Source organism: Microtus ochrogaster, linkage group LG1 (genome assembly GCF_000317375.1).
Source record: "Microtus ochrogaster isolate Prairie Vole_2 linkage group LG1, MicOch1.0, whole genome shotgun sequence".
Lineage (NCBI taxonomy): Eukaryota > Metazoa > Chordata > Mammalia > Rodentia > Cricetidae > Microtus > Microtus ochrogaster.
The window spans coordinates 4879678-4892806 of record NC_022027.1 but is presented as its reverse complement, the minus strand read 5'-3'; the positions used below and the strand labels follow the sequence as shown (position 1 = coordinate 4892806).

At 51.1% G+C, this 13129-nt stretch overlaps 1 protein-coding gene across 7 annotated transcripts in view; it reads right to left on the bottom strand.

Moving 5' to 3' along the window:
* Nwd1 (NACHT and WD repeat domain containing 1) overlaps nt 1-13129 on the bottom strand; it is a 78967-nt gene that overhangs the window by 56708 nt on the left and 9130 nt on the right. For 5 of the 7 annotated variants that reach the window (XM_013350728.2, XM_026785209.1, XM_026785210.1 and 2 more), the window contains exons 3-5: nt 8882-8998; nt 4138-4435; nt 102-1371 (exon numbers count right to left, since the gene is read on the bottom strand). In XM_013350728.2, the coding sequence (XP_013206182.2) occupies nt 102-1371; nt 4138-4435; nt 8882-8998 (1685 nt within the window). Of the gene's footprint in view, nt 1-101; nt 1372-4010; nt 4081-4137; nt 4436-8881; nt 8999-13129 lie in introns of those variants that run through there. The other 2 variants (XM_026785208.1, XM_026785212.1) reach the window with 2 other exon arrangements.

Sequence of the window (13129 nt, the reverse complement as noted above, 5' to 3'; positions counted from 1 at the left end):
GGAGGGAGGAGGAAGGGAGGGAGAGGGAGGGAGAAAGGAGGAAGGGAGGGAGGGAGGGAGAGAGGAGAAAGGAAGGCACATAGGAACATGGGCAGATTTACCTGGAAGACACAATGTAGCCCAGTACATGAGCCACCAGCAGCTGCCCGTGTGTCTCCTCCAGGCGGATGCAGAGCTGGTGTGTGGCTTCCTCAGCTGTGGTGGCCAAGGGCACTGGTACAGTGAAGGAAGCCCATTTCCGAGCCTCCTCAAAGGCCAGCCGTAGCCGCCCTGGGTGGCCGCACTCGGGGAGGCTGGCCCAGAGGATGTCCCTCTGACCCGGGCTCAGCGTCCTCCTTTCTGCATGCAGTAGCAGCTGGATGAACTCCTGTCCTTGGCATCCAGACAGGGCCTTCACCTCCCAGTAGGCACTGGGGTCCTTGAGTGTCTGTCGCAGGGTATGTAACACCTGCTGGTCTGAGCATGCAGAGAGGATGACGTGTACCCTTGGGGGACACTTGAGGGGCAGCCAGGGAATCCTCTGAGAATGGTGTGTGGAATCCAGATCATCCACCGAGTCCAGGAGCAGCACCAGGGACTCAAAGTTCCTACAGGACACCGTATGGAGGAGGGTGTGAAAGAAGTGGCCCAGCCTGCCATGGACCTCCAGGACCTGGGTTGGGGGCAGTGGCAGCCCGTAGGCCAAGCACACCTGGAAGGTCAGGCTCTTGAGGAGGCTTCGGGCATCCAGGCTCATGGTTGATGTAGCTAACAGCCTCAGGACAGTCACCGTCTTGTGGCCGAGAAGCCCTGGTACCTGCTCGGCTAGCTTGCACATGAGGGAGGTCTTCCCGATGCCAGGAGGTCCAAAGAGAATCAGCGGAGTATGGGGCCAGATGTCATCTTGTCTGAACCGCTGCCTCAGCTGAGCCAGGAGCTCCTGCCGGCCGCAGAAGATTCTGGCAGACTCTGCACCCCGCCAGAGGTGCTGGCGGATTTCCTGGTAGAGCCAGCCCAGCTCCTGTCTGCCTGACTCTAGCTCTCGCAGTTGCTCCAGGACTTGATGGTTGGTCCTGGCCACGAACTGCTCGCTCAGCTCCTTCAGGTAGCGAGCGTGGGCCTTATTCTTGGGATTGACCAGGTCTCGGCTCCAGGGCAGGTGGTGGGACTTTAGGGCTCCAGGCTGAGCATCCAGGATGCGTCCCTTGAGGCTGCTGAGAAGACTCTGGGCATCCGTGTCCAGGCAGCCATCTGCCAGCCGATCAACCATCTTCAGAGAGCAATCGTCCAAGATGTGTTTACTAAGGTCCTGCACATCTCTCAGGAAGACAGTGGCTCCCTGGTCCCCTCGTGCTGAGCTCAGGAGGCCTTGCTCAATCTCCCACTCAATGACTGCAAAACAGAGAGAACAAGAGAAGAGGTCATGGGGTCACTGAGGCCTGTGAGGGGCTTCAGGGTGACAGGTTCCAGGGGAATACAAGCTGTCAAGGTGAGCAAGTGGGACTGTTGCTTGGGGTAGCTTGCAGAAGCCCACGGGGGACATGCACTTGTGTGTGTGTGTGTGTGTGTGTGTGTGTGTGTGTGTGTGTGTAGACCAGCGGCCAGCCTCTTCGGTGTTATGCCAGAAGCTCAATGGCAAACCAGCCTACCCGAAACTACAAGCTTCGAGTTCAAGGAGAGACTTGGTCTCAAAGGAATCAGTGACCAACGACAACACTCATGTCCTGCTCTGGCCTCCACCTGCATGTACCCGCACAGCCGTGCGCACAGAACATGCACAGCACAAACACCTCCCGGGTCACATTGCTGGCTTAGCATACAATGCTCTAAGCCAGCCTGGACCACACAAGGAGACGGCCTCAAAAGAAAAAAACCATGAAAGCCAGCCGGTGTGTGACTCCATTGATGAGACATCCAGATCAGGCACATGTGTAGACAGCTAGCCAATGAGAGGCCTTCTGCAGCTGGCCCCAGGGAGCAGCCTCCTACTCAGGTGATAGAATGTTCTGGAACTAGACCAAGGTGGCAGTACACAGCATCGTGAGTATTAAACTGTTTGCTTTCTAAATGGGGTTTTCAACTCTGTGAGCGTCCCCTCAAACAGTCAACCAACAAACACTCAGCTCCTGCGTGTGTTAGCCTCTGTGGTCCACATGGGGACTCCATGTCAAAGGTCACCTCTGGAAAAGGGGATGAGTGAATGAGACTGTCCCCCCCCCCAGACGTGAGCGTGGGGACAGGAGGCTGTGCAGGCAGAGAGGAAGGAGGAAGGGTTATTACAGAGTTTGGAGTCTTTACTAACCAGTTGGGTAGAAGTAGCAAGCGCTGTCTGGGAACAAGCTTGGCACCTCACCCACAAAGGGCCAAAGAAGATGAATCTGTCGCAATCAGACAGTTCTGACATTGAAGCAGGAATGCAACAGATGGCAACCAAGTGAATGTGCCTGAGTGTGTCAATGGCTTGACCCCGTTACCACAGCTGGCTGACCCCCCCCCCAGGGTGTACTGCAGCACCTCCCCCCCCCCCCGGCTCTTTTATCTTTTAAAGATTTCTCTCTGTGTAGCCTCCGCTGTCCTGGAACTCCCTCTGTAGACTGTTAGAGGCTGGCCTCGAACTCACAGAGATCCGACTGCCTCTGCCTCCTGAGTGCTGGGATTAAAGGCGTGCACCACCACCACCTTGAACTGCCCCCTCGAGTACACCATTACGGTGTGTGTGGTGCTGGGGATGGATCCCAAGCCCAGGAATTTATAGAAATAAAATTTTGTCTATTTTTAAATTATGTGCATATGTGTGTGGGTTTGTACTTGTGAGTAGAGAGTCTGGGTGTGGGGGCAGAAAAGAACTGAGCTGGGGTCCTCTGAAAGAGCAGCCGGCGCTCTCTTACTGAGCCGTCTCCCTGGACCTTAGTTTCTAGAAGCCAGAACTCGCACTGACTTTTCTCAGGAGGCTCTTGTTTTTTAACTGCAGCCAGAGTTATTTTTGAAGCCTCTCTGAGCTTATGGGAGAGCCAGGCCCCTAGGGGACACTGCGCTCTAGTCAAGGACAAGAATCACCCAATGTCCTCTCCAAGGCAGGCATGGAGGCAGGTCACTTACTCAGCTGCTCAGGACGCTGAGGCAGGATGATCACAGATTCAAGGCCAGCCTGGGTGACTTGCTGCAAAATGAAAGACTAAAAACAGCTGGGCTGGAAGGACCTGGTATCATCTGAATTCCAGTTAACTGGAATGGGAAGGACCTGGCGTCGTCTGGATTCCAGTTAACTGGAATGCACACACCAATGTTAAATTCTGAGTCTTAGCACATGCACAACGAAATTCCCAGCACCACACACTGGTGTAATGGTGAACAGCAACCTCCTCAGTACTCTAGAGGCGGAGGTGGGAGGAGTTCAAGGTCATTCTCGTTACGTAACAGGTTCAAGGCTGGCCTGTGTTACAGGAGATCCTACCCAAAAATAAATAAATAAAAATCCTCCAGAGGCTGGGGCAATGACTCAGTGGGTAAAGAGTTTGCCATATATTCACAAAGATCTCAGTTCATCATAGTAATCATAGAAAGGTGTGCTAGGTGACAACTGACTGACACCAGCACACTGGGAACAGACAGGGACTCTGGGGAGCAAGCTGGTCATCTACCTATGAGATCAGGGTTCAGTGAGACAGTGTTCAGCCTCCGTGTACAGTCAGGAGACTCCTGACAAGTGCAGGCCACATATGTGCGCACACCCTAGTGCACCTGTGAATATACGAGCATGCTCAGACACATGCGCGCACACTCAGCTTTCTAGGATCAGCGAGATGCATCAGTGTGTAAAAGTCCTTGTAACCGAGCTTGACGACCTGAGTTTGACTCCTGGAAACTGTCTTCTGTCCTCCGTACATCTCCACACTCCGCAGCCCATAAACAAATGCATATAAAAAAGCAAACACATTCTTGAACATGCTCAGTCCCAGGCAAACTGGGTATGGTGGTTACTTTGGGAGAGGAGGGCAGTCAGGGCACAGGAAAAGATCCTAGAAACTGACCCTGGTTTGGCTCGGGCTGTGCATTCTCCAGGGAGTAAAGCAGATTTGGCATTGACTGAGACGAAACACTTGTATTTGAGGTCTTGGGGGATGTCTGTTGTCTCCCCGGGGGTTCCCTGGGCCTCACCTGATCGATGATAGCGCTTCCATTGCTCTTGGCTGAGGAGGCCCAGCCTCCGGGCCTCCTGGGCTCCGCCTTGCAGGACAGAGGTCAAGGTGGCCTCCTCAGGTCCTGGGGCCTCCGCGGAGCCTGCAGACTGCAGCATGTAGGTGGGAGGGATGGTGTTGTCGTCTCTCCGGAAATGCCTGGCCACCAGCTCCAGATCTCGAGGCCTGGAGGTCAGCTGGGCCCTTAGTGCCTCCCACTCTTTCTTCTCAATCCGTTGGGGAACCAGACAGGGGCCATACTGGTCGCCCAGGAGAGCCTGGCAGGAATACAGATGGGGCATGGGTTCGAATCCCATTTGACACTGAATGCTAGGGCTGTGAAGGAAGCACTCTGAGGCTCTGAACGCCAGCCTGGTATGGCATCATGGTGACAGTTACAGAAAGAACCCTGGTCAGAGCTGGATGTGGGGGTACGGGGGATGCCAGCACTCCTGCTGAGGCAGGAGTGTGGGTTCTAGGCCAACACGGACAGCAAAGGAAAGCTGTCTCAGAAGAACGAAGCCCAACGACAGCCACAAGATGGAGAAAGAAGAGTGAGGAGGGGAGAGAGAGGGAAGATGGGTGGGGAGGAAAGGTGATGGAAAGCGACACAGGGGGAGGGGAAGGAGGAGAACACCCGGAAGCAGAAACTGAGGCAGGCCTGTGCATGCAAGTGTGTGCGCGCGCATGGGCACACATGAAGGAAACAGGCAAGTTTCTGGTGCTTTGAGTCAGGGCTCCCATGGTGCTCAGGCTAGCTCCGACCTCAGCCTCCTGAGTAGCAGAAAGGCCCGGGCCACACATCCTGTTCAGGACTGTCAGGCAGTTCCTCCAGGGTCCTCACAGCCTCCCAGGAACAAGGTCCAGCCCACCTCAGAGGGAGGTTTGGGGCTGGATCCACAGAGCAAGGGAGGTTCTAGGAGCAGCTGGAGCCCCAGGAGGCCCAGCCTCTACAGGAGGTGCATGGGGAACCCGAGGACTGCTAATGAGTTATTTACCACAGAACTGTCTCTCCAGGGTCCCAGTGTGGGTCTGATTTCGTGGAAAGTCCCCAACAAGAGTGACAGTGATAGACAGGCTCTGGGGACAAAGCAGGCAATGCCATGGAGGAGTCAGGACACCTCAACTAGGAGCTGCAGGCCTGTGGATGGGGGAGGCTGGGGACCCTCCTTCCCCTTGCAGCTGGAGCATCTGCTTTTCTCAGCCTGCAGTGAGGGCTGGGAGTCACTTTCCCTGCGACATCTCCCAGTCCTTTCTCATTCAAGGAAGCATTTTCTCAGGGCTGGTAAGATGGCTCCATGGGTAAAGGCATTTTGCCGTGGAGTCAGACAGCGTGAGTTCAGCCCCTAGAACTCGAATGGTGGGATGAGGGAAGCGGTTTCTGCAGGTCGGCCTCTGACCTCCACATGTGTGCTAAGGCCTGTGCCCTGTCGCCATAGATAAATAAACACACAGAAGGGGACGGGCTGGTGGCACAGGCCTGCCATCCCGGCGCTGGAGGCGGAGGCTGGAGAATTAGTCAGTGACCAGCTTCAGTTTCATTGTGAGCGTGAGGCCGCCCTGGGCCACCCGCGATCTCTTCTCAAAAGGGAAAAATGAAACCCTGTTCTCCCAGCTAACTCAACATGATTCCAGGTCTCTGGGAATAAACTGAGAAAGGGAGTTATAAGCAAAAGGTCATTTTTATCGTGTGTGCGCACGTGTGTGTGTGTGTGTGTACGTGCATGTGTACATATGTGTGTGTGTCTGTGGTCTGTGCACATGGAGGCCAAAGGTACACACAATATGGCTCCTAGCCCTCTTCTATCTTATCAATTTTTTTAAAGTTTATTTACATGTGTGTGAGTGTGTGCTGTGGTGGACGCAGCACCCACAGATGCCAGAAGAGAGTGTCAGATCCCCTGGAACAGGAGTTTACAGGCACCTACAAGTTCCCAGATGTGGGTGCTGGGTCCTTGGGGTCACAGCAGGCACGGATCACTGCTTAGCATCTCTCCAGTCCACATTCAGTCTCTTCAGGAACCCGAGTTCTTTGACTGCCAAGATCTCGTCTTTGCCCCCTGGTGCTTGGGATTTGAACTCAGGTCCTCATGCTTGCACACCAGATACTTTACACACTGAGCCCTCTCTCCAGCCTGAGAAAATAACTTAAAGCAGGAGCAATGAAAACATACTGGGAGTTGAGTATGAAGAGGACAGGGCACAGTCTGAAGACACCAGGGCACTGTAGTTAAGTCACGTGACCAGGAATGGCGGACAGTCAGAGCTACAAAAAACCAACCACCACCACCATCACAACAACATGTTAGACACATCTGCAGAGGTGTGCCTCAGCTCTTGCCCAGTCCCAATCTTTGCTTTGCTCTTCTTACAATGAGGTCTCATCATGTTGCCTAGGCTGGCCTCCAAGTCATTAGCTCTGAATGGGACATCTCTCTCAATTCCCTCCCGAAGGGATGGGAAGGGTGATGTGGACACGTGGCTGTTGAGCGCATGGACCCATGGCAGCTATACCTGCACATGCCCAAGACAGCTAAAGTCTGTGTGTGTGGGAGAGGAGGTGCCCTGGTCTGAGACCCTGTTGGCGGTCCATGACTGCCAGGGAAGGAGAGGCACTTTGTTTCAAGGGTGGGACCTCTAGCAGGTTGCAAACTCTGGGATGGCTGTGTGCATTCAGGTGCACTAACTGGACTCAATATCTGGTTACCTATTTATTTATTTATTTTGGATTTTCAAGACAGGGTTTCTCTGTAGCTTTTTGGTTCCTGTCCTGCAACTAGCTCTTGTAGACCAGGCTGGCCTTGAACTCACAGAGATCCGCCTGCCTCTGCCTCCTGAGTACTGGGATTAAAGGTGTGCGCCACCACCACCCTGCCAGGTTACCTTTTTAAAAGACACAAAAGTGGGAGAAAGGGTGTCTGGGAGATTGAGGGGAGTAGGCAGAGGAAGTTGGTGTATATTTGATCAAGATAAAGTGTATGAAGGTAAGAAATTGTCAAAGAAGACATTTTTAGAAATATTCTTTAAAAACAGACTTCTGGGTTGAAGCAATCCTCCTGCCTCCATCTCCCAAGTAGTTGCGATGACAGGTATATGCCTGCACCTCCAACTTCTTCTGCTTTGTTCTCTGAGGCCACACTAGCCATAGGACACTCTAGAAATCTGGGAGATTGCTAATCCGTAATGCCAATACACTCACACAATCAAGGCAATGCGAATGCTGCTGCGCAGGATCTGTAGCCCTTACCGTGGGCACTGAGGTCATGTGGGAGCCTGTGAGAGGGTATGTGCACATGAGTGCAGTGCCCGCAAAGGCCAGAAGAGGGCATCAGACCCCAGGGACTGGAGTTGTGATAGTTGTGAGACACCTGACATGGGTGCTGGGAACTGAACTGGAGTCCTCTGCAAGACCAGAGGAGCACAGACTTTTTTGTGTTGTTGTTGTTGGTTTTTTGTGGGTTTTTTTTGAGACGGGGTTTCTCTGTAGCTTTGGTACCTGTCCTGGAGCTCACTCTGTGGACCAGGCTGGCCTCAAACACACAGAGATCTTCCTGTTTGCCTGCCAAGTGCTGGGATTAAAGACATGCACCACCACTACTGGGCTTAATTTCTTTTTCTTTTTTTATTTTCATGTATTTATTTACTTACTTACTTTAAAAAAATTTTTTATTCATTTTACACAGGAACCGCAGTTCACCTCGCCTCCCCTCCTTCTGTTCCCCCCAAAGCACAGGCTCTTAACTACTGGGTCTGAGGGGGTTTGTTTGTTTTGTTTCAAAACAAGGTCTCTTCATGTGTCTCTGACTCATGGAACTCACTCTATAGACCAGGCTGGCCTCTGCCTCCCAAGTGCTGGGTGCTCCCAGCTTGGTTTTCTGTTTGTTTGTCTTCCACCTTCTGAGACAGGGTCGGGAACTTGGCAGACAAGGATGACCTTGACCTCCTGCTCCCACTGCCCCCACCTCCGGGTGCTGGAGTTCCAGGCCTGCTCCATCCACCACGTTGGAGATTATTTTGGTGACAGAGGAGGGTACAGGTGTGTGTTCCAGACCAGCAGATACATGGGGCGTGGCCTCATAAACTATTTACCCGGATGCCGAAGCGTGTAGGGCCCCTTCTTCTCTCCGCCCCCTTTGTCCCTGTTTGCTCGGTCCGTTTGTTTTGGATCGGATCTCCATCCATTGTTCAAGCAGAGAATCCTGATTTGTAAGTTTTCCCCCTAAATAAATATCTATCTCTCAGTTCTGAGCCAGTGTGAGATTTATTTTAAGCACCCGATATCTCTACCATCAATGGGTTAATTTAAGATATAAGAGCTAGCTGCAGTACTGTAACGCTATTGGTCAAACAGTATTACAAATAATATAGTTTCTGTGTGATTATTTTGGGTCTGGGCAGCCAGGAATTAATAAGCAGCCTTCCATTTACATATGTAAAGTGGACCAGGTGGGAAGAGTGAAGGGAATTTTAAACCAGCCTGGAAGATTCCCTCCCAAGTTATCATTATACTCTCCAGCTCACTTACTGTTGCATTTGATTACTAATGCCTGAATTCCAGCTACTTCTGTTACTGATTAGTTATGTCTGTCATGACCAGTTTGCAGGGACTGGTATGTTTGCTAAGCTGCTACCCACTGTGTCACTCTTCTGTTTGCATAGCTGTCAGGAGCCACACTGTGATGGAAAACAAATAAGGGCAACTCCACCTACCCTGGCACACTCACCACAAAAGCTGGTCCTAGGGACGTTCTCTGGCAGCGGTCAAGTTCTTCTAAGCAAAGTTCTGTGGTCAAGTGGTTAGCAGCCTGCGTGTCTGGGATGCCCCACCTCAGATCAACTGCCTTGGGATAGAAAAATGAGGTTTCCAATGAGTGACTTGTTCTACAATTTTGTTCAACTGAAGAAGTTTCTCCCGATCAGCTTTGGCAGCATCTCTCTTCTAGGGGTTTCTAGATTAGACAAATTGGAGGCTAGGGATGTAGCTAAGGGGCAAAACGCTTGCCTAGAATCATGAGTAAGGGGCTGGGGATGCGGTGTGTGGCAGACGGTTTGCATAATGCATATGGCCAATCCCTGGATTCCATTCTACACCAGAATAAAGGAACAAAAGTGGCACACCTTAAATCCCCGCACTCCGGAAGGAGGCAGAGGCAGGTGAATCTCTGTGAGTTTGAGGTCAGCCTGGTCTACAGAGTGAGTTCCAGGACAGACTAACACAGGCAAACCCTGTGAGACCTGGTTCAGAGGTTAAAAGCACTGACTTTTCTTCCAGAGGACTGAGGTTCAGTTCCCGGCACCCACATGGCAGCTCACAACTGTCTGTAACTCCAGTTCCAGTGGATCTGACATCTTCATACTGGCATATATACAGGCAAAACACTAACGCACATTTTTAAAAAATTAAAAAAGATTTTTAAAAAGGAAGAAAAAAATTTTTAGAAAAGGAAAAAGTGGATTCTTGGTGTAATTATGAGAACAGGAAAATGCATACCCACACTAAGGGTATGTCTTTGCTAGCTCCCAAATTCCCACCTGTCTCTTTCTCAGAAGGTTGTGAACTTCAAGAAAAGACCCTTGGGCTCCTGATGCTGATGCAGGAGGGAAGGTTTTGAGTTCAAGGCCTATCTGAGCTACAGAGAGACTCTGTCTCAAGGGAGAAGAGAAGAGAAGAGAAGAGAAGAGAAGAGAAGAGAAGAGAAGAGAAGAGAAGAGAAGAGAAGAGAAGAGAACGGTTTACTTAAAAACAAGTTTGTGGGGCTAGAGGGCTGTGTTCGTGGTTGCGAGCACTTGCTGCTCTTTCAGAGATCTGAGTTCATTTCCCAGAGCTGCACTGGGTGTCTCATAGCAGTCTGAGACTCCAGCTCTGGGAATCCAGAGTCCTCTCCAGTACACACACACACACACACACACACACACACAGGCACGCACGCTAGTGTACACACACGCACACACATGCACACACACGCATACACACGCACTCACACACAGGCACACATGCACGCACACACACATGCACACAAACACAAATAAAAATAATACATCTTGAAAAATAAAACCAGGCTTGGTAAGGCTGAGGCTGTACCTTGGTTGGTAGGGTGAGTGCCTGGCCACAGAAAGTCCTGAATTTGATGCCCAATGATGTCTAGCATGAAGGGTTGGGGCATGCTCTTATCCCTGCACCTGAAAGCCGGGGAACTTGAGCTCAGACCATGGTTAGCTACATAGCAAGGTCAGTGTCAGCCTGGATTTCACAAGACCCTGTCTGAGCAATTGAGAAATTCTGTAAGAAGCTAATTGTCTCTCGCCTTGTCCCTTGTTAAAAGGGAGCATGTCCAAGCTTGCTGAGAACAGGCTTTGGGAGGGAGGACATTGAGACCAGCAGGAAATGACCCAGCCAATTCTCCTTAGCAACTACAGGTCAGGTCCACCTCTGTCACCGACTGGCAGGGAGCTGGGGGAGGTGGAAGTGGAGGAGGGTGTTGGGAACTGGGTAGAATGGCAGCCTGTAGCACTGGCCCAGTGGAGGCTGGAGTGACAGGAAGACAAGGGGCAGAGGGAGCTGACACCACCTTTGTCAATTCAGCAGCCTAGAAATGCAAATCCCAAGCAAATACAGCAGCAGGAGCCAAGGCTGAGAAGGGCAGTCTGGGGCACCAGCGATGGTGTTAGGTGTTAAAGTGACAAGCACAGGGCTTTGTGAGCCCTAAGTGTGGAAGATTCCCTTTCTGTCACTGTTTTGTTCTGATAGTGCAGGGGAAGGACCCCAGGGCCTCACACACATGAACCAAATGCTCTACCCCTGAGCTATACCCCCAAGTCCTGTTTAATCTATTCTATTTGCTTATTTTGAGACAGCATCTCCCTGTCTTTCCCAAGCTGGCCTTGAACTCTGGACTCAAGCAATGTTCTTCCTTCAGTCCCTGAAGTAACAGGAAGCACAGGTGTCAACCACTTCACCTGATTCATTGTCCCCTTGTTTCTGAGCTTGAATTCTGTCTCTTGATCAATGACAGGAATAGTAGAACTCCCAACCCAGCTCCTTCCTTATTTTCTTTTTTCAAAAAAGTTATTACTATTTGGGGGTGTGTGTGAGATGTCCTTCTGTATATGTGCTGCTTTTACTGGTTGATAAATAAAGCTATTTGGCCCATGGCTTAGCAGAATAAAGCCAAGCATGAAATCAGAACAGAGATAGAGAGAGTAGGCAGAGTCAGGGAGATGCCATGTAGCTGCCAAAGGAGACAGACGCTGGAACCTTACCCGGTAAGCCACAGTCTCATGGAAATACACAGATTAATAGAAATGGGTTAATTCAAGATGTAAGAGCTAGCTAGAAATACCTGAGTCATTGGCTGAACAGTATTGTAATTAATACACTGTATTTCTGTGTGATTTTTTTGGGGTCTGTTCTCTGTGTAGCCCTAGCTGCCCTGACTCACTCTGTAGACCAGGCTGGCCTCAAACTCAGAGATCTCAAACTCAGAGATCTGCCTACCTCTGCCTCCCAAGTGCTGGGATTAAACATGTGAGCCACCACAGCTGGGCTGCATGTGCTATTATTTCTTTAATTATGTATACACACAATGTAAACACAAGTGTTTCTGTGCATTGCAGTACCCTCAGAAGCCAGAAGAGGGCAATGGGTCTCCTGGAAATGGAATTATAGGTGGTTCTGGGTTGCCTAATGTGGGTGCTGGGAACCAAACTCTGGTCAGATAGATCAGCAGCAAGTCCTCTTGACCACGGAGTCATCCCTCCAGCCCCTTTTTTCCATGTGCTATACGTGTGTGCATGCTCATGTGTGTGTGCGCGTGTGCACAAGTGTGTGCCTGTGCGTATGGAACCCCAGGGTCAATGATGTCTGGCGTCTTCCTTTACTCCTCCCATCTTGGCTTTTGAGTCAGGGTCCGTCAGACTGGCCTGCACGACCACTGTGCTCTGGGCCTGGACCTGTCTGCCCAACCACCATGTTCAGACTACAGTCACACGCCACTGCACCCAGCTTCTATGTGGATCCTGGGGTCAGAACTCAGATGTTCATACTTGCATGAAAGTCCTGCCCTTTCTCAGGAGTCTATCAAGAATGGAGTTGGGCTTTCTGCCTCCTCTGCCACCATGGCACCACAGAAAAGCTTGGGGAGAAGGGGACCAAAAACGAGAGGCTGTTTTTTTTTTGTTTGTTTGTTTTTGTTTTTCAAGACAGGGTTTCTCTGTGGTTTTGGAGCCTGGAACTAGCTCTTGTAGACCAGGCTGGTCTCACAGAGATCTGCCTGCCTCTGCCTCCCAAGTGCTGGGATTAAAGGCATGCGCCACCACCGCCTGGCCGAGAGGCTGGTTTTGAAGTTCACCCTGGAGAAGTTGGAGGTCATGGATGCTGCCAATTCCAAGCAGTCTCTCCAGGAGAGACTCAAGGTGAACTGGAAAACTGGGAATCTTGGGAGGGGTGACCATCAAACAGCACAAGAACAAGGTCATTATCGCTTCTCAGTGTCTTTCTGAGAACAACAGTCTCTGAGACAGCTATGTGATATTGCCAGCAACAGAAACCTACGAGCCGGGCGGTGGTGGGCACTCGGGAGGCAGATGCAGGACAGCCTGGTCTTCAGAGCAAGTTCCAGTCCAGCCAGGATTGTTATACAGAGAAACACTTCCAGAGTAACCAGGAAAAAGAGGACTCCAAGGATTAAGACACATTGGTCTGGACTGTTTCGTATAAATTCATACATAACATTTAGGAACAATAACAACAATAAGAATGGGGCTGACCTTTAGAAACATTGTCTTGCTTGGCAGGGTGACAAACACCTTTAATACCAGTACTTGGGAGATAGAGGCAGGTGGATGTCTGTGAGTTACAGGACAGCCAAGGCTACACAGCAAAACCCTGTCTCAAAAAAACAAAACCACCAAGAAGAAGAAGAAGAAGAAGAGGAGGAGGAGGAGGAGGAGGAGGAAGAGGAGGAGGAGGAGGA